Consider the following 21,277-nt stretch of genomic DNA (forward strand, 5'->3'; position numbering starts at 1 on the left):
TTAAATATTACTCATGCAACATGAGAAACAGTTGTTTCATTTCTTGAAGAACATTTTGGCTCTGTTTAAGAGTGTATATATATATATATGTGCTACCAGAATTTGAAATTAAAAAATTTCAAATTAAAACAGCCATAATTTAGAAGTATTGTAGAATAGTGTGCTTCTAGGAATCTAAACATGAGATTGAAATGATCCAAATACAGTCCCTAGAACACTGATATTTATGGCCGATGTGAGCTTATCCTAAATAATTATACAAACTTTTTTCTTAACTTGTATTCTTTTGAGAAGTTTGCTGCATAAAAGCTTACTGTTTATAAACACTGCATTCTAAATATTAGAATATATGATACAATTACTTTAAAAGTAACTTAAACTAAAACTGGAAAACAATACAGTATAAAACTTCTGTTTAATAAGGCCCAATATCTCATATAGTATGAATCTGCACTTTGATTATCATGGCTAGTGATAACCACAATTACATTTTAATTGAAAAAAGTCATCCTGGAATTTATTAAAAATTTTGGGATTCTAAACTTTACTCAAACTGGAATTATTTACCTTGTCTACAAATATAAACATAGCTAATGAAAGCATTCCATTTGATTAACCACTTTCAACTATAAGTCTCAAAATACTTCCAAAATATTGCATGATTGCTCCATGACTCAGCCCTTCACAGCCAGGCTGACCGTAAGAAGAGTGGGCTGGGGAACAGCTACCCAGAGTGTTTTCAGAGGCCATGGTGAACCTATAGTTCTCCATTTAGAATTAAGGATCACAAAAATATAGCTAATTATAATAAAAGTTATTTTCCTTAAGGTGTATTATTGCCAGTCAATCCTGTCTTCCAGATGTTTATATCATCAAGGGCCTGTTTATATTTCAATATTACATTACCATCTGTTGGTTACAAAAAGAGAGGGATTACCGACCAACAAGTTAAACCTTTCAAACATTTCTTTGCAAAGCTGCCAGAAATTCCCAGCAGGAACAGTAAAAAAATAATCATCATTTTACTTGAACTAAGTTTTGATTGGGAACCACTAAACCAGATAACATAAAAATTAAAACCTGCTTCAGCAATAAACTAACAGTGTGGCCTTTTCCCTTTGCCATTATAGGTCACTTAAGTAATTTGAGGGTCTCCATGGAGCAGTCTTCCCTCAGTGACCCTTATGTGATATTATGCATGATGTTCAAGTCTACTTACAATAGCATTTTGTAAAAATTAGCATTATATATCATTTGGGCTTTTTGGAGTCCTTTAACTCCTGGTTCATAGTATTTTGCCTCTCAATACCATAGTCCAATATTCTAGCTTGATTTCCAAAACTAAGCCCCATGGAAGTTGCAATCATTCTGAGTGAACACCAGGGACTGAGCACTGGAACACCCATATTTCATGGTGTGGTGGGCATGGTGTGCTAGAACCCACGTGCTAACTCACCCTTCGTTCCTTTAGAGCGGGTACGCAGTGTTTTATCTTCAGCCTCTGCATCCATCTGTAACGTGAGCACAAGTCCTGAGATCATTTCTTTCACATTGCCCAAAATATGAAAACATGACATTAGAGGTTTTAAAGTCATTACGAAAAATAGAATAAACTTCCATGCTGTTGAACAGTGCTCTGACTCCGCAGGGATAGAACTATGAGTGACCTCACACTCCATGAGTTTTGGAAATACTTTTATAGATGCTATAACCAGAGGAAGTAGTGACAAGTGGGCAGATGTCTTTGTCTATAAGTGTTTATTAGTGATTCAAATACTTCTGGCGTTACAAATACAGAAAAAAATGATTGTCTCATTAACAGTGGTTGTGAAGGAGACAAAACCTCAAATGCCAAAGCAAAATTTTCAGACTAATTTACGAAAACCTGATTCCTTTTGCATTTCTAGACCCTTTCTGGTACATATTTCCTGCAAAGTCAGAAAAAAATAATTCCTGGTGTTTATTAAAAGCAACATGAAGGCAAACCCCTGAAATGCCCCTATTTCAAAATACCATTAGAAATGTTGATCATCAACAATGACATACATTTACTATAAGAATTACAGAATAAATCTATAAGAAAGATAAATTTCGAGCATTGCATGTGTCAGCAAATACCCTAAGACACTATCACTAAATATTTTAAATATAATTAAATACATTACCAACGGGATGTGAAAACTTGAGAAGCCTGCTTCTATGTGGAGATAGATCCTGACCTGAGTATATTCACTCATTTCACTACACTCCCCTAATAATTTCTTAGTTTAATTTACTTTTACATATTATCATAAGGGTTTCTTAAGTAGAAAAAAAGTTGCTTTGCTTGTTGAAAATCAAATGCAGGCAGAAGGTGCTTTATGTGGCTCCCATCCTTAAAGCCTGACTCTAGCATGGAAGCCGTGTGACTGTAATGGTAATGGGAGACGCATCTCTGCTCTCCGAGGCTGAGTTGTGATTGAAGGCACTGACCTGCCATAGACTTATAATAGGGGAGCAGGTGTGGCAATGATGGACTTTAATTTCCTTTAATAAACCTTTTATGCACCACACTTTTACTGCCATTTGATGCTCTCCAAGGTCCTGCACATAATAGGTTCATTACTTTTGATTACTATAGTCTATTGAGACAAACAACTCCAGAACATACTATATATTATGTTCAGTTAAACCAATATAGACTATTTATCCATTGTGCATTTTTTCACCTGCAACACTACAGACAAAATTAACGACAGCTCTCGTAAGCTAAAACTATTAAAACCACCAGCACTCCTTTGTCATCATTTCATAACAAACACCACACCAATCATACAACTATTTTTTTAAATTAGAAAACAAAAAGTGTTTGCTGCTTTTGCTGAACAGCACTTGCTTTAGTCTAAATAAAATAGTTCATTGTTATGAACATTTTAAATTACATAAGAGAAAACAACAATAAAATAGAGGTGAATTTTTTTTTCCTGTAGATTTTTCTTCTCTTAAAACCACATGAATTTATGACAGATGTGACACTGCCTAGGATTAAAGTGGCTTGGTTTACTCAGGATGGTGAGCACTGCATTGTGAAATCCTTCTCTGTAAATATCTCTGATGCATATAAAGTGGCTCAACTCATGCGAACTCCCCTCCATGCGCTAAATGAGTAACTTGATTAAGAGAAATCAGAAGCAAGAGGGTTAAAATGATGAAAACCATCCACTGTTTCTGATGAAGCTACTCCTGTGGGTGAACATTAACTCACCTCAGGTCTAATGCTATCCTGCCATACAGGTGGTATTAGTTCTTCTCAACCACTCTGAAAATTCTCCCCAAAAGGCAAGTGAAGGTTAAACTCCATGAGTTTCTTTCCCAAAAACAAAGCACAGACTTCAAAGAGTACCAGTAGGCACAAACAGAAGTTTCTGAAACTTACTTAAAAGTAATATTCTTTGTAACAGTTTAAAGACTAGTTCTATTTTGCAGTTCAGCTATCCAAGGAGCTGACCAATCTGATGTCAACCCATGCAGCTACCTCCCCATTAAAGTCATTGGAAGGGATATATAAATATTAATGGACCTCTGTTTGATTGTACTTGGAATGCTGGTTTATAATTGTATTTTGAGGAGCCACTGTCTTCTTGTTGGTGTGGGGTATCTGTCCTATATAAATATTACAAATTACTCCTTTATAAAGCTAAGTTTTCAGATTTAATGTGTGGGCCAAGTTGTAAGAACAAAGTGGGCCAAAGCCATAGTATACAGACTATCTAGTTCACTTCTTTCTTTTCCTCACACCTGAAGAATAATAAAAGTATGAAAACCAGTATATAGTCATACGTATCTCATAGTTTATCATGGAATAAAAACATCAGAAACCTAAAGTACATGTGCTTTCCTTATGGGGGGGTGGAAGTTTATAACATTTATAAGATGGCTCACTCTCCTCATAAATCTGTTTGAAAATAGGTCTCTGTTCTCTAAAGCCTTGAATATGGGAGTAAAAATTTCTAAGTGCTCTCTATTTGAATTCTTCTCATGAGCTTTAATAAATTTCCAATGAATAGTATTACTTTTGTAAAATCATACTTCATGTTCAGTGGGTAACTTATTCAGGTAACAGTTGATTAAGAGTACAAAGATTTGTATCTCAGTGCATGTGTTGAGACTGGGGGTGTGATGATGACCACCATCCTTTCAGATCCTCTTAGAGTTATTGAAGAGGCATGAGATTATGGTATGAATCAGGGAAATGACCTAAATAACATGTGTTGCCATCTTAAAAATTATATTTCTCATTGGGAACATTCCCCCCTCCCCATTGGAAAAGGATGTTTGATCATCTTTACTACTTAAGACCCAAATATTATTGACAAGTATGCAATTAATTTTGTAAAATTACTTGAGCCACTTTCTCTTTTCTCAAAACAGAGATATGATTTTCTAAAAAGCTGCCCTCTAGATTTCTTAGGGCCTTCATCTATCTCATTCCATTGTTTATGGAGGAACAAGATGAGATATTTTCTGAGATACCTATAATGGCTCCTTCTGGCTTTGCAGTCTACTTCTCAATGGAGTAAGAATATTAAAGGTAGGCTTTGCCACTCTCATATTTCCTGACCTGAAATTAGTTTTTAAAAAGTTTGTTTAACTTATAACCATAGGTACGTTCTTTCTTGGTATCTAATTCATAACAAAACATGAAGAAAACTTATTCCCAAGTTCTCTGGGGAGAGGAGCCAATAGGAGGAGAAATGACAAGAGGTATTATAAAATAAAGAGGGGGAAAAAAGCAAAACTTGGAGTGAAGATATGCAAGAACAAACAATGGAAATAAGTAGATTGACAATGGAAAAGAAAACTTACCATAAGATAAAATGTAACTACTAAGTTGAATTTGCAAAGCTCTCATTTAACATCTTATATATTTATAAACTCATATACAAGTGTACACAGTAATTTCTTACTTATACTAGACCACCTTTTCTTACTAGTGCTTACATCAGGAACAATCACCTGGTCTCTTGTCCACAGCACCCCAGTACACAGTGCTTTCCTTTGTGCTCACAAGGGAGTCCTAGAATTACCAGTTTGTGGGGTGGAGAGGTTCAAGGAGCAGGACACAGAATTCATAAACTCAATTTTGCTTTTATTCACACAAGTAAATTACTGGTATGTGAGGATATTTAGTTCCCTTTAATTTTATTTTTCACTCATAATCTTATTTTAACTTAATAGTTAAAAAAAAATCCAAGTACGTATATATACAAAGTTTGTCTGGAAAAAATCCAGCATTGTTAATATATGACAAGAATCATTTATGTGACATTGATGTAACCTGGAAGCCAAGGAGAGTTGACTAGAATGCACATGCATGAACAATGATGACTTCACTGTACTAGTCAGTGGGGCAGTAGGAGCTGTTGAGTGAGCATGTATACTGTGTGGCTGTTGTATTCAAAGTGACTGAGCAAGCAGAGCAATGGATCTGCATCAAATTTTTCATTAAGCTTGAGCATTTCCTCTGCGGATATTCAGATGATTCAGAAGCCTGCAGCTATGGGCAACTGGTAATTGGTAGCTTCATCGCAACATGCCCACTCATGCATCACATCTCGTTCAGAGTTTTTTGGTGAAACATCAGGTCACCCAGGTGACTCAGCCCCACTACAGCCCAGATTTTGGTGCCCTATGACTTCCAGCTTTTCCCAAAACTAAAATCACCTTTGAAAGGGAAAACATTTCAGACCATTGATGAGATTCAGGAAGGACTACAGGGCAGCTGATGGAGACTGGGAGAACTGTGTGAGGTCCCAAGGTGCCTACTTTGAAGGGAACTAAGGTATCATTGTCCTATGTATGGTGTTTCTTGTATCTTGTATCTTCTTCAATAAATGTCTCTGTTTTTCGTATTACATGGCTGGCTACCTTTGGACAGACCATATATATATTCTACTTCTCCAATTTATTTATTTATTTATTTATCTTTCAATTTTATTTTGTATTAGTTTTAGTTATACAGCTTAGTGATTAGACAATCATATACTTTACATAATGTTTCCCTCAATCAATATTTCTAGTACCCCAATTCACTGTACATAGTCATAACAACATTATTGAGTACATTTCCTATGCTTTACTTAATCACTTCTTAAGAACCAAATAAAAGAAATCTTTTGGTAATGTTTAAGTTTTGTGTCTCCTTCAAGAGAACTCTAGACACAGACATTCTTATGACTAATTTATAAGTAGTCTTCAGCTTCTTAATGCAAACAGAAAAAACCATGGTGATCACAAGGTTTTGAGGATACTCTCTCAAAATTCTTATACAATTAATCCTAACACTGTGTGGGTATATATAGTCTCACAAAGGAAGCTACTTTAAATTTGGAAGTCCTTTATAACATTCAACTTGCAATAATTTCCACTTTTAATAAGAATTTCTTGTGTTCCTCTCCTGGTATTTTGGAACGGGTAACGTGGTTTTATATGCTGTGTCACATTAGTCTTGTGCAATGTCATTTCAGTCCTGGGGATCCTGGGGTCTTCTCTATGAGGAGCCCTTAAGCCTCAGTGGGTGCTTTCCTCACAAAGATCTATTTTTTAAGAAAACAAATGACAGAGCAACTCAAGAAGTTGAGAAAGGCCAAACCATACCCACCTCCCCACCGCAAATGAAACAATTTAGTACCTTGGGATAAAATTTGGCTAGGCTGAAGAACAGAGAATCCTAACTGAGTGCCCTTTCTTTTGATAATTCTGGCATCATTTTGTTTAAACATAGCTTTGGATCAGTCCAAAATATATTTCAGCAACAAAAGACATTTCCCTGTTACACAGGGGAAAGGTGAGGAAAATGAAGTATGATTCTATAAAAGAACAGTTGACTTATTGAGAGGAACACTAAGTGTTTTAAGTCTGTTTTTCTTCTGATTTTACCCTCTTTCTACTTTTTCTGGTTTTCTTTTCATATATCTATTAATTACTCAAGAAATATTATTCAGAAAATAAACATTTAAAGTCTAAACCAATGAAAATAGAATTTTTATATAATTAGTGATAACATGTGTATAATTTTCTGAATCTTTCCTGAATCCTTTATCCTAAATAATATACAAATTTTCTGAATCTTTTATTTAGGGTGCACTGTCCCTGATTTCTGCTCTCTGTTCCTACCTGTGTCTTATTGTACTGTCTTTGACTCTATGTAGAAAGCCAAAGAATTGCATAATGTCTATCTTTTACATTTATGATACCTCTCCTTGTCTCCACTAACCCCTCTTTTCACCAACAAACACTATACTTAAAGGAAGAAGCAGATTCCATGTGCTCTCCAATTCAGCACAGTTCTCTGGGAACAGCTTTTCCTGAGGGCCAAATGTATGTACATTTCCCAAAGATGAGGTGATCTTCTAGACTCACTTGGAAATGCACTGCACTAGTAGAAATCTTAGACCTGAGATCAGTTGGGCAGCACTCTAAGAAGACTGGTCTATTTTGATTCTCACTTCTCATTTCTGAGTTGTCGCTGCTGTTATACACTTCTTCCTGTAACTTTGCACAACTGGCAATGCTGAATATAAACCAAAGCCATATGTTTGTGTCCTTTTGCCAAACGATTCCAGCAAATAGTTCTATTATTCCCTTAGGTAGCCAACGTGTGCCAAGGATTTCTATTAGTCGCCGTACATGGCCTCTGAGTCACAGCTTTGTAACATAAGAGGGCAATTGCTGGCTTTATGTTTTAGGAAACTGTTTTTTGCATTTTTTTTAGTGTTCCCTGTTTAAAGATAACTCAGAGTTAGTAACACCTTAAAAGGGCCTTAAAATTTTTTTCTTGCTAATATTTTGAGACATGCATTGCAAAATATGTAAATGTTAGCAAACAAGTTCCTTCATATATGGATAAATTATTTTAAATACATATCCTCCCAAGACAACCCAATTCCTTACTTTTCAGCATTTGCAGGAATTAACTCTACATGTCATATAATATTTTTTAAAACACTCTTTTAAAATATATCCCTGATTTACTTTTAATCCTTAAGTAATTAATTTCTAATACAAATAAATTAAATCAAATTTTTAAAACTATATTAATGCTGAAATCTTCCTTAAGGGCAAATGTGTAAACAAATAACACATATTAATCAATATGCAAAAGGTTTGTACGTTCAGAGTACTTCTTCATCTGTTTAATATTTTTAAATATTACAGTGACCATGTTTCTGACAAAAGTCACAATTATAAATTTAGCCCTAACAATACATTTTTAAAAGCAAATCCACAGAAATAAAGCACTGTTATACAGGAGAGCCTCTATATAAATGCTTAATTGGATTCATTTTCTTTTAATATATCTTACTTTTTCATAAAAATGTCACCTTACCTCTCTTTTTCTCCAGGTAACTTGTATGCCAACTCAGTTTTCCCTGCTTTGTCTAAGTGATTAAATGTCTTTGTCCACTTCAGTAAGAAATCCTAAAATTCATTCTATTAAGATAAAAAATGAAAGAAGGAAGGCATATCAGATATGACAAATTAAATAGAAGGTCAATAATAAACACACTAAAATGAACAATAACTAATATATTGACATTTTTGCCTATAATTTGGTTGGATTATACTATAAACAATGAAATATGTTATGCTACACATCAATGGTAAAAATATTTTTACTTTTTTAAAGGTAAGCCAAAGTCATTGTTGTCTTTATTACCAGACTCTATATGTTATGTTTTCAATTTATAAGGGAAACTGGATAAGAAAGACTCTCCATTATTACTGTTATTTTACTTTTAACCACCAAAAGAAAAAGTTCAGACAAGATTTGGAAGGTGCTACATTCAAGTCACATTCAAAATTCATCTTGTTGTTATTTAATGAGGCTGCCATAAAATGCTTCTAATTCTTTTTGCTAATGTTTTAACCTGTTTTTCCATGGAAACAATTTGCTCTTGGTTTACTTTGCCTTCAGTCATAATGCGCAGAACTCTATCACCTCTATTTGGTCTCAGGGGTAAGAACAGAATCTATCTTCAGACCATTTGACCCTTGAAAGAAAACTTTGAAATTCAGTGCAGTACACTACAGGAGCTGTTTATACAAATATCACATATATCAATGCAGATTTAACATGTTTATATCTGGCAGTTCTGGTATTTTAAAACACAAACCACCAACCTTCCTTGCAGAAGATTTCTCTCGTCCTGTTTTACCCTTTGCAGTAGGTTGAAGTGCCCAGCTCTTTAACCATAGATTTCTGTGTTACTTGTAAGCTTTGAGCAGACATTAAGCAGATGCTTCTTCAACTCCAGTCACCAACTGTGGTTCCTAGGGAAAAACAGGGATAAAACTTTCTCAAGTGAGAGCACATTACTACATACGATGTAAAAATTGAAAAGTAGCATGGGAACTTGGGAATTCTTAGTTTGTGTTTGATTGCAACTAAAGAAAAAAAAAAGGCTTTTTTTCTGCAAATGTGCTTGGCTTATTCTACTTCACCCTCAGTTCAGAAAGAGTTCTGAAGCTTTCCACCTGCCTATTCCCCTTTGTTTGTCACAGTCTAACCTAAAACAAAAGATCCTGGAAAACAGTCACACTGGTGAGCAAAGCTCTTTCTAAATCCTGAAAGTAATGGCTTTTTGTCTAATACCCTATCGTGTTATGTATTTATTAGCAATACATTTTCCATTTATTTTCTCAAAGATTGCCAATAAAGAACTGAATCACATAAGGGAGTAGCTGTAAACCCTCTGAGTTCCCTAATGTCAAACTCATTAGCATCCGAATAAGCACACAGCAGCACATCATCTGCACAATTGCAATTTTTTACTACTTTTAATAGCGTTTCTCAAAGGGCTCATTTTCAACTTTCTTCAGTGGTTAGTTGGTTCTCAGGGGAAAAGTAGCTTCCTGATGCTCGCAGCTTCCACTCAACAACCCGGCCGTTTGCTGTCAGACGCATCAGCCCTCTGCCCTAACCCCATCTGCTGTCTCGCCCCTCCCTGGGGAAGAGAGTTGAGGCAGCACAGCTGAGATCGACTTGGAGAAGTGCACAGAGGGCTCGGACAAAATACAACTTTAGAAATATGATTTGACACAAACGGGCTTCGGGCTCGAGAAATCCAAGATACAAATGGAAAATCACAAGCCCTGCAGAGACTTCCCATTCCATGTGTCTGTCATTACTAACTCCGCCCGCCCTCTTTTGGGAAACACACACTTGGCTGATACCAAAAGGAATCTTCCACTGAAATCGGTTCCCTCCATCCCCTGCATGTGCCCTGTTATTACATCAAGGCGATCTCTTTAAGAACCCATTTTTATTAATGGCCACACTTTAATCTCTTTCGCTGATCTTAAACCATTTTATAACACTTAAGGTCTTACTTAGTAAAATATTTGTAGAAAATACACATTTTGGAAGACAGTTAACCTAAGACTTGTAATCTTGACCAAGCTCCCACACCTGGCAACAGAGTTAGTTCTAGGTATGCCTTGACACTTGTATTTTTATAAAACAGCAATCTTAAAAGGTAAAACTACATAACAACCAAGGAATTAATAACCTAATGGGCTACAAAAATCCTTAAGTGTGCTCTCTAATTAAGACATGGCTTTACTTGTTTAATGGAGTGATCACAAAGTACTCCATTCGTCTGCTTTAGTATATGCCAATAATTAGGGACTCAGTTTTTTACAGCTGCTTCATGGGTGAGTACCTGTTTCTAATGATACAATGTAATGAATCTGCTGGGTTGTTTTTTTTTTTTTCAAAAAAGGTAAATCAGATTATACTTTATTGTGGGGGAGAAATGACCCAAAGTGATATAATGTATATGTCAGTTGTATCTTTAAAGCAGAGAATCATAGATTTACTTCTTTCAAAAAAAAAAAAAAGCAACATTTAAAAAAATCCTCCAAATAAACTCAAAGTGAATAACTTGATGAAAAGGCAAATGACTTTAATATGAAATGTATGTAACACTTGTAGCCCTGTAACATAACTAATATAAGCTCACCACAACCACCAATTTGTTTTTGGAATTTGCTGTTCTATTTCAGTCAATTTGGGAAGGTACAGCAGGGGCCTGTCAGAAGTTTGTACAGTTAATACAAGCTCCAAAACTATTCTCAGATTTAGTTTCTTAAGGAATCAAATAAAAGTAGAAGAATGCCAGCCTATTTACCTTAGCACTGAGGCCCTGTCTCCACAACTCAAAACTGTCTCCACAAAGTTTTAATCTCTTAATCACTCTTCTAACCTTAATATCTTTACCAATTGTTCATTAGTGGGAATGATGAAGGGGTTTATTTTTATGAATGCTAAAGCAAGTCCTTTATAGTTCTAAGTGTCCAGATTTATTTTTATTTTATATTAATCAGTATGATAATTTAGAGTCAAATTTGGTATAAACCTTAGTGATATTTTGCTTGGACAATCAAATTCTTTGGTTTTCCATTTGACATGTTGTTGTATTAAATTTTTAATGAAAATTTAAGCCCCTTATTTTGGAGTTTCTAATCAATGAGCTATAGAATTGGTTTTCCCATAATAGCAAGAGATAATATATTTAGAAATTGATTCATAAAAATTATGTAAGCCTCTTGCCACTGTATATTTATGCCATCAAAGATGACTTTTTTCTGCTTTGCAGTCCAGGTTGATATTAAGGGATATGCTTCATTGGCTGGAGCAGATGAAAAGTAGTGAGCTTCATTTAAGTTGCTTTAGTTAAAGAAAAATACCGCTATGGTGCCCAAGCTTTTCTTTTACCCTCGGCCCACAATTAGGCTTCTGACCATAGCGGGAGCAGAAAAAAAGAGCTTCATCAAAACTGGGACTGTTCTGCTGGAAAAACAGCTCCTATTTTAAAGTGAGCCAGCAGTATCCCTTACTTTTAGGGAGGATGTTTTGGATTTTAAATCATTACACATTCAACAAGATTAAGTCTTTGATGTTAGCAATCAAGTTGCTTTTCATGATCCATTTTGAATATTTTTGCTTCCCCAAGTTATCACTGAAGTTCACATATAAATAAAACTTCTTGCTATTCAGTATACTTTGTCATTTTAAAATAACAAAAGTAAGATTTGTCAATATACAAAATTTCCACCAATGGACTTAATTAATTTTCACTGGTTTGCCTAGCTTTTTGAAATTTCTTCCCTATAGAATCTTTCAAGGAATTTTAAGTACAAGGAGTACTATGGCGACTCTGATCTTCCAGAAAATACGATTTTTGTTCTGCAAATTGCTGAAGTCAAACTGAGCATCAAAATAACTCCTTGTTCCACTCTACTGTATATGAAGTAATTGTACTTGTTCTAGCAGGCTTATAGAATTTATATTTGCTCTTCCAGCTCCTGTAAAAGGAGAACGCAAACCTCTTCTCCTTAAATTCTGAAGCAATGCCAATAACTTGCACAAGACTCATATTTCTCACTACAAGAGGATTTGACTTTCACCTGATTTAAGTAACAAAATAGCCCTCAAATATACTTAAAGCCTTGCTGCAGTTAACAAAACTGCATTTAGATGCCATTCATGACTGATAATTCCAACACCTTGTGGGAAAAAAAGTTGCATGCTGTAAACATTATAAACATATTCAAATAAGCTTAACACAATCTGCCATGCTTATTTCTGCCTAGATCATGGACCAGTGAAATGGTTAATGCAAATGGATTTATAATTTGCTTTGGGGGGCCAGTTTCTTCTCCTTATTTATTAGCCCAGCTGATGGGGCAGATTTGATGAGGCACTTCTGGAATAATTGAGTCATCACACAAAGAAGGCTGCTAGCATTCAGAGTGGTTTTATCAGCAGCAAGCAGGCCTGATTACTGACAATTACACTCTGATCCGGTGATGGAGGAGAAAGAGCCAACGAGTGGGAAATGTCCGTGTTTCTATCCAGGAATAATTTCTACATTCATTTTACATGCTAAGTGTTTCCTATCTCTGCATAATAAACTGTAAACAGGAATAGATGGCACAATGTCCCTTAATATTTCCTGGTAATGAAGACACAAATGTACAGTGAGTGCTGATAAATATAGATGAAACATAAGCTATTCTCCTAGTCTGTATTGTTACCTTTAAAACAAATGCATTTTTGTGGTAAAAGCATAATCATAGCTAATGCAAAAAAATGACAGAAGATTGAAACTGTCCTTGTAACTACATAGAAACTTTGTAAAAGTCCTGTTAATCACTGCTGCTTTAAAGCCTGAGGAGTGAAGGTGAGATACTAGAAACCACATCATTTTGTTTCTCAACAGTCAACTGTGAAGAACTCCTTGAATTAGACACAGTAAGAGACAAAGCTGAAAGTGACCTCCATTAACACTCAGAGAGAGTATATCTCAACACTAAACTGAGCAACAATAAAGCTAGCGCAAGGAGACAGCTTCATCATTGTGGATGTCCATTTCTCTTCCATCAGGCCTTTCAACAAAATGTTGACCAAGAGTAATAAAGTTGGACCCAAGACTGCATGATTCTGTCATCTAGAGGAAGACATTGCTGTTTTTTGTGTGACACTTTTCACCACTTGTTTCTGACATGGTTTATTAACTAAATACTCTGAGCAAAAATGCAACTCACAGAGATGTCTTGTTAAACTAGCTTTCTCTCTGACTCCATATCTCTGGGCATTGGAAAAAAAAAATGCTTAGATTTCTTAATGTGCTGCTATAGATTTTAGTGGGAAAAAATTTAATTTCCTGTAATATCAAAAGTTTTCTTAAAAAAACCCAACTCAACCAGATGTGGAGCAACACATGATAAGCCTGTTTGGGTCTGTTTGCTTAATTCTTTTCCTATAGTTCCTTCCTGGCTTCCAAAGAAATAAAAGTTATCGTCTGTTCTTCATGGTAACTATGGAAACTCTGTTTTATTAAACTAACCACTTAACTTCAAGGCTTGTGTTGCAACTAAATGTGCTATTTTGAGTAAATCTATACTAAACAAGCATACAATGTCAAAACATTTTAAATAAAGTTCAAAGAGCACTTGTTGATTCAAAAATGAGGTTTTTTATTATGCAAAAGGAATTTTCTCTTTTTAAGCTATTTTATTATGTAGATTGTTACACAATGTGCTTGATATCCTTAGTAATTTTCTATTTTTTCATCCATTTTATGAGGTTTTTAAGAATTTTTTCAAAAAGACTTCTGTTTTTCCCAACAGTAGCTGTTTGTTTTTCATTAAGATTTAAAAAAAAAGTCATTTGTCTGACTAGGAAATGTGGAATGGGAGACCCTACAGAAATTTATTAAAAAATGAAGTGATTCTCAATTGTTGAGCACAATGAGGCACTGGATTTTTGCAGAATGAGGCTTGGATTTTACTCTCACTCCAGTATTTAATTTAATATGGATTCTTTTACTATAAGTACTTTTCTCCTAAAATTACTTATAATTGGTTCAATACACATGTATTAGCATAGATTGCTCTCTGCTAGACAGTGGGCGTAAAAATATATATAAAGCACAATTCTTGTCCTCATGAGTACAAACCAGCAAGATGAGGACTCCAGTGAGATGTGGAAAGTATGACAGCAGAGGCAGGCAGAAGGAGAAATGGGAGTGCAGGCTTAGATAGACTGGAAAAGCTTCCAGAAAATGATGATTACTGAAGAATTCATCCCTAGAGAAATTCAGAAAACTTTAACTAAAATAAATAAATGTCCCCAAAGACCAATCGGAAAGATACAAAGAGTCAAATTGTACTTGGCTTGGTTAAAGGATGTATTGAGCCATATTCTTATATGGTTAGAAAATGGTCAAAGAAAAATAGATGGTGAAAATTAACTACTTAAAATTAAACGTTTGGAATTCAACAATTTAATTTGTAACTTTCAAAGAAACTTCTACTTCAGTGTCAGAACTACAAAATCTATCGACCGAAATGCAATTTATCATTCCTGCCGTGGTTCAAGGAACAGTATTTCATAGAATTCTGCATCCCAAAACTGTTTTGATGGCACCTTCATGTTGGTTACTATGCTTTGACTGATACTCATGTCCACTGGCTCTTCTCTGTGCCAGTATAAGCCCACGGATGTGAGAGGCTGTATCTTTCTGATCTTTTACTACAACATAATGTTGTTGCCAGAGTAGATGCTCAATGCATTATGACTGAATTGAGTTAAAATTAAAAAAAAATCCTCTTCAGAGGCTTGAAATATTATTTTATTAATTGCATTTCAATACAAAACATCCCAGATACACAGCATCTTGGATTCTGTAGGTTTAGTCTATTTCATTACTATGCCAGCTAAGGAGAATTTATAATTTTATCTTCTCTTATGTTGAAAACACCAGCTCCCAAATGCAAAGAAAAGCAAGCATGAAGTATAACAGATTTTATGGTCATATTTTACCCAGTGTCTATTTTTATTTAATTTATATAAAAATTACAGTTTATGATTTAAATTTGTTCTTCTGTGGGAATAAAAGCCAAAGGTAAAATAGAAATATAATCTTATTTTTCCAAATTAAGCAAGAAAACAATCTAAAAAGATCTCCAACTAATTCAGGCTATATCCAGTCCCCAGTTTCTATACCTCACTTTTCCTATTCACAGCATATAAGAATGTCCTGACTATTATTCACTTACATTTTATTTTAACCAAGGTAAATCCATATACTCTAAACTAATGACTTTTGCATTGGAGACTAAATGGCTTTAACCATGAAGAAAGAAAAAAGTAATTTATTAATTTGATCAAAATAGTGAATGACACAATATTTTCTAGCCAAATATAGCTTACTTTTACTGAACTTTTAAAAAGAAGTATCTTGTAAATATTTACATGCATTCTTTCCTTAGTCATAATGGCCTGCCTATTGGGAGATATTATCAATTTTACGTATGAAGAAAGGGAACAAAGTAAGCTCACTACCTTACCCACTGTTCCCACAGGTAGATAGATGTTTCAATCAAACATTTATTCATTTTTGCACCACAGATGATAAGCATTGTGTTTCCACAAATATTGTGAAGAATTATTTTTCGGTGGAGAGAGGAGTTTAGAAAAGCAGAAGACAGAAACCTCACAGTTGGTGACAATCATTACAGTCTACAAAATGAATATTCCAGTTCTTAAGATTATCAGTTTTGGTCTCTCAAGAATTTTTCATCCCTTTCATTCAAACACAGGAAATTCTTTACAGAATTTATATGGCCAGTTGCAAAATATATCCCCCATCTATTGGTTGGTTTATTTATCTTATGTATGAGGTTTCTATTTTTGTTGTAATGACTTTCCACAAAATTAAAGGCTTAAAACAACACAAATATGTTATCTTACAGCTCTGGAAGTCCCAAGTCTGGTATGGTTTCACCAGGCTAAACTTAGGTCAGGCTACAATCTTTCTGCAGGCCATAGGGGAGAATTCATTTCCTTGCTCATCTGGCCTGTTGGCAGCCTCCAGTTTCTTGCTATTATACGACCGAGGTCCTGTTTTCTTGCTGGCTGTAGGTTAAGAGCTGTTTTTACAATTCTAGAGGCCTCTGTATTTCCTGGCTCATGGTTTCCTGCCTCTATCTTCAAAGCCAGAAATGGCGGATTGAGTTTAGTTCTTCTCAAATTGCATCTCTTTGATACATTCTTCTGGCTTTCTCTTAAAGATCACGTGATTAGTTGGGCTGACCTGGAAAATCCAGGATAATCTCTCCAGCTCAATGTTCTTAATTTAATTACACTGCCATGTAAGATAATGTATTCACAGGTTTCAGGGATTAGGACATAGACATTTTGGGGGAGGGCCATTATTCTGTCTACTACATTCCTTAGCTACAAATAAATATGAATTCTGACTGTGTTAAAGTATTAATGCTTCTTATATGAGACATGTGAAGTCATGAATCAAGATGAAGAGTGTAAATGCTCCTCAAAATATATATGAATATAACTCAGATTGCCATGATGATATCAATGTTAACAAAGTCAATGATCTTTGGTTGTCCCCTAAAAACAAGCTTCTTGATATCTCAAATTTTTGACAAGCCTTGGAAATTTAGGGATTACTTCTCTTTGAGGGAAATGCTTAGTTTTAAATAGTCTCCACTTACCTTTCACTAATATCCATTGGATTTGAACTGGAGAGTTTCCATTGCTACTGATGAGAGGCATCATCAGAGGAAAAATGAAAAGAAAGAAAAAACTCAATTAAATGGTAATTATCTACATCTTATCAACTATATAAAACAATCCTCTCAAGTAATTTACATACTGACTATTCAAGTATGGGTTGGGGTACGACCAATCTTCCATAGCCAAACATAATATTCATTTGAAAGAACAGGTGTCTACTGTTATCAGGAAATGCTTTTTAGATTTGAGCCCTTTTGTATATAAATACATTTGAGAACCTTTTCTAGGGACACACCTGAGAGTGAAAGTGAAAATTATCAATGACAGTCCTTTAAAAAAAAAGAATCAGTGGTTTAACACTAATTTCTAATCAGATCCTACAGAAAGGAACAGCCCGCACGGCAGCTGTACTTTTCCCAGGGTTAATTACCTTTCACTGCTCTCTGCTAATGAGTCAGCTGTTCCTGTCATCGCACACTACACTGGTTCATCTGGAGTTCTAGCTGTGGACAAACACCGAGTGACAGTCCTATTTACATATGGGGGGGGGTTGTTGTGCAAAAATTTCAAGAGGATTTTTTTAATCTTTTAATTATCATGCTAAAAATATTTTACAAATCAGATTTTACTTGATCAACTGATTTTTTCCTTCCAGGCCACTGGATTCACCACTAGTAAATGTAAAGTGCTAAATGCTTAAAATGAAGCAAACTTCATCACATCCACAGAAATCTTTGTCTTGCTGATTCCCTAGCATCATAACAATTACCCTACTGAAGACAGAGCCTTGAAAGTCCACGACTTACTTCACTGGTTAAAAAGACTTTCTAAAATGATTCATTATAAAAAAAAGTTAAAGCTAGAAAAAAATCTCTCATGAAAAGACACAAAACATATCTTGGATTTAAACATAATTTAGAAAATTGAGTTTTTGAAAAAGTTTAGATGTAACAACTATGCTTGTACCTCATGTCTAGATCATTGTGTGATACATATGCATAAATCATATGTATGTGATATATGGGATATATATCACATACATATGATTTATTACCCAGATAATAGCTCTGCTCTCCATATTATAACCTAGATAGTGTGCCTTTATATATTTTTGAATATTGTAGCCAAGAGGTTTATATATTTGTCCCCCCCACTCCCCATTTTTTTAATTCCAAAGGGAACTGAGTGAACTATAAAATCAGTGAAGCATCCACTGAGTTCCACTTTGACAACCTCCAAATTGCCTGTGAATAGAAGCTTCTCTCCCACTGGTGACTTCCCTGCTGTAAACTTCAGATCAGCGGCTCTCAGATTTTAATGTGCACGATCACCTGGGCATCTTGTTGCACTGTAGGTCCTGATTCCAGGACCCTGACATTCTACATTGCTAATAAGGATCCAGGTGCTCCTGCTGATCTATGCGCCAGACTTTGAAAAGCAGTGTCAAAGCAGTGGTTCTCAAACTTTTGCTGGTGTCAGAGTCACTGGGTGGGGGGGGCTTGTTAAAGCACAGGTTACTGATTTGGCAGCCAGGGATGAGGCCTGAGAACCTGCATTTCTAACAAGTTTTCAGATGATATAGTTACTGGTGGTTCAGGGACACAGCTTTGAGAATTGTTGCCTTAGATATTTACTATTAGATGCATTGAAAAATCTCAGTTCCCAAAGGCTAAATACTATCTATCCCCATGGAACAGAAGCACTTTCATTTTATTCTAGAACTATTTATTTGCTTTGTTTTTTAATACTTTATGATAGAAAGGAACAGATAAAAAGTGAATGTTCTGTCCCGTCATCAAGTACATTCTGAGAACCACTTCATAGTTTCCTGAACTTGATCTTCTATTCAGATGAAGCCATTGATGTCAAGACAGAAACAATTATGTACTTCTTCATTATAGGTGCCATTAGCAAATGTAAGCTCACAAATTACAAACCTAAGACCACACAATATTTAAAGTTGCCATGAGCAAATAAAATATGAAAATGAATTAAAAATTATATCATAAAAATAAATTTCAATGTCAAGCAAGGATGAAAATTTCCTTGAGGCATTCACTATTGTACCAGGTCTAGTAAATTCTGAATTATTTTCAAAATGGTATGAAAACTTCTAATAGTAAAAATATGTTTTCATTGATATTCACATACATGTCATAGTGATAAACCTCTTAGAAGGGCATTTGGCAGTGTTATTCATAGGAATACATATATTAGGAAGAGGAGAGTGCAACCATTTGGTAATAAGGTAAATTACAGAATGAAACATTCCCAAGTGTGTTTCAGCAAAGAGATGGAGGATGATTTTCTCAATAGCAAGTTGCCCTCTGAGCAGAAGTTACATGCTTTAGCATTGGTATGCTCAGGACAGGAAAAACTATTTATTGTCCTGAAACCTGAACTTATTAAAGGGTACTGCAGTAAAGCTGGAAGAATATGGCTCAAAGTAAGAAATATCTGTAAACACATGATAAGAAAGGAATAAATGCCACTTCCGAATTTCCACTTTCCCTTATTTGGCTTTACTATCCCAGTGAAATTTATTAACAAAGCTATTTTTAAAACATCAATCTCATATAAATATAAGAAGATGATAATGTCACAAATAAGGATTTGATTTTATCTGTGTAACCAATCCTTTTGGTATAGAACAGTATTATTTAATGAATCCATAATCTATTTACTCAAATCTTCATTAAACACCTATTCTTCTGGAGAAGAGGAGAAATTGTTTACGTAAACAAGTGGAGCCCTCACTAAGTGGAGAGGGATGTATGGTGTGTTCCACTTTAGTAGTACAGACATTTCTGTTGTAGAAATCTAAGAGACAACAAAATAAAAATCTATGAGGATATGTGAGTGCCAAATTTATTTTTTGGTAACTCTGGTTTTTTAAAAGTTTTCCTTTAGAAGTACAAATATCAGGATATGTAGTTTGAGTACAGAAGAATTCATAATCATACAAATTTAGATGGGAAATACACATTGTTTTCATGGGCTGAGACTTAATGTGACTGTTGAGGTCCTAAACTGATCTTTCTCCTTGCTTGGTTTTTAAGAGTTGCAATGGAATCAGACTAAATAAGTGCCTTTGGTCATTTGAACATCTGGTTTTATAGTTGATTGATGTGATTAATCAGAGGTCAGTAAAGTTCACATCAGGCATTTGGTCCTAGGCTTAGCCAGTGTCAGTCTATTATTTTTATTTGCTTTTATTGGCTAGTTGGTTTCCCTCTATATCACATTGTTTCATTAGCTATAAGCGGATGACTGAGGGAATCTGACCTTAGTCTTCTGCCAGAGGTAACAATGCATATTTTTCAGCTACATTAAAGTTTTTCTCAAAAAATGTATGCAAAAAGAAAATGCCTTGGAAGAACTATAGAATCCTTGCTTTCAAAGATCTAATTTACACAATGTGTTTTCAAAATGAGTAACAAGAGTGTTCATGAAATGAAGATTTTGCCTCATAGTAATATGGATGGGTTTCCTTTCATCTTGTTAAGTCCTCTTGTCCGATATCTAGGTTCCATGTGTCTGTAAGAAGATACACCTGCTCCTATAGCAGCACCTGACTCACCATATTGAATCACTGTTGACATGTTCATCGTCTGCTTTAAATTGAAAGTTCCTGTTCCTCTTTGTAGTTTGAGTACAGAAGAATTTATAATCATACTAATTCCTCTTTGCTCCTCTTTGCTTCCCTTTCCAGGACAAGGTACTCAAATGAGAATGTTGACTATTTGAGTATCTGTTGACTAATTATTAAGAAAATGGGGAACTATAATGAGGCCACTGATTCTGTGACAATAAATTTTAGGAAAACAATGGATCAAATATTTAGAGGTAAAACAAAATTATCTATAGCATGTAGCAAAAAGTTATGATGGGGCAACATACAGTTTATATCAGTTTATAAGACTAATACATGTAATGTTTAAAGTAGTAGATTATTATTCTATTAATTTTATATCAGAAAACTAATAAAGTAGAAAATAACAATCTTATGAACAGTTTACTTCTAAAATGAGATTCATTTTACAAATTTAAAAAAGGGAAAAAAGCACATACCATTCTGCTACATCCTAAATACATATAATTATTGACTTTAATGCAAAGGGGGAGGGGTATTAAAATTTAAGTACTGTCACTGCTAGTTCAATCACATGTTAAAATTATAAGAGTGACTAG

General features: G+C 34.7%; 1 protein-coding gene across 5 annotated transcripts in view; it reads right to left on the reverse strand.

Annotated features, from left to right (window-relative positions):
• Positions 1–21,277, reverse strand: part of ST18 (ST18 C2H2C-type zinc finger transcription factor) — a 147,894-nt gene that overhangs the window by 108,949 nt on the left and 17,668 nt on the right. For 3 of the 5 annotated variants that reach the window (XM_054595020.1, XM_054595016.1, XM_054595018.1), the window contains exons 3-6: positions 17,065–17,111; positions 9,163–9,312; positions 8,369–8,472; positions 1,457–1,511 (exon numbers count right to left, since the gene is read on the reverse strand). In XM_054595020.1, the coding sequence (XP_054450995.1) occupies positions 1,457–1,511 (55 nt within the window). In that variant the 5' untranslated portion in view covers positions 8,369–8,472; positions 9,163–9,312; positions 17,065–17,111. Of the gene's footprint in view, positions 1–1,456; positions 1,512–8,368; positions 8,473–9,162; positions 9,313–14,504; positions 14,608–17,064; positions 17,112–21,277 lie in introns of those variants that run through there. The other 2 variants (XM_054595017.1, XM_054595019.1) reach the window with 2 other exon arrangements.

The sequence above is a fragment of the Pteronotus mesoamericanus genome, unplaced genomic scaffold, assembly GCF_021234165.1.
Source record: "Pteronotus mesoamericanus isolate MK-2021 breed Mesoamerican mustached bat unplaced genomic scaffold, CSHL_Meso_final scaffold_54, whole genome shotgun sequence".
Lineage (NCBI taxonomy): Eukaryota > Metazoa > Chordata > Mammalia > Chiroptera > Mormoopidae > Pteronotus > Pteronotus mesoamericanus.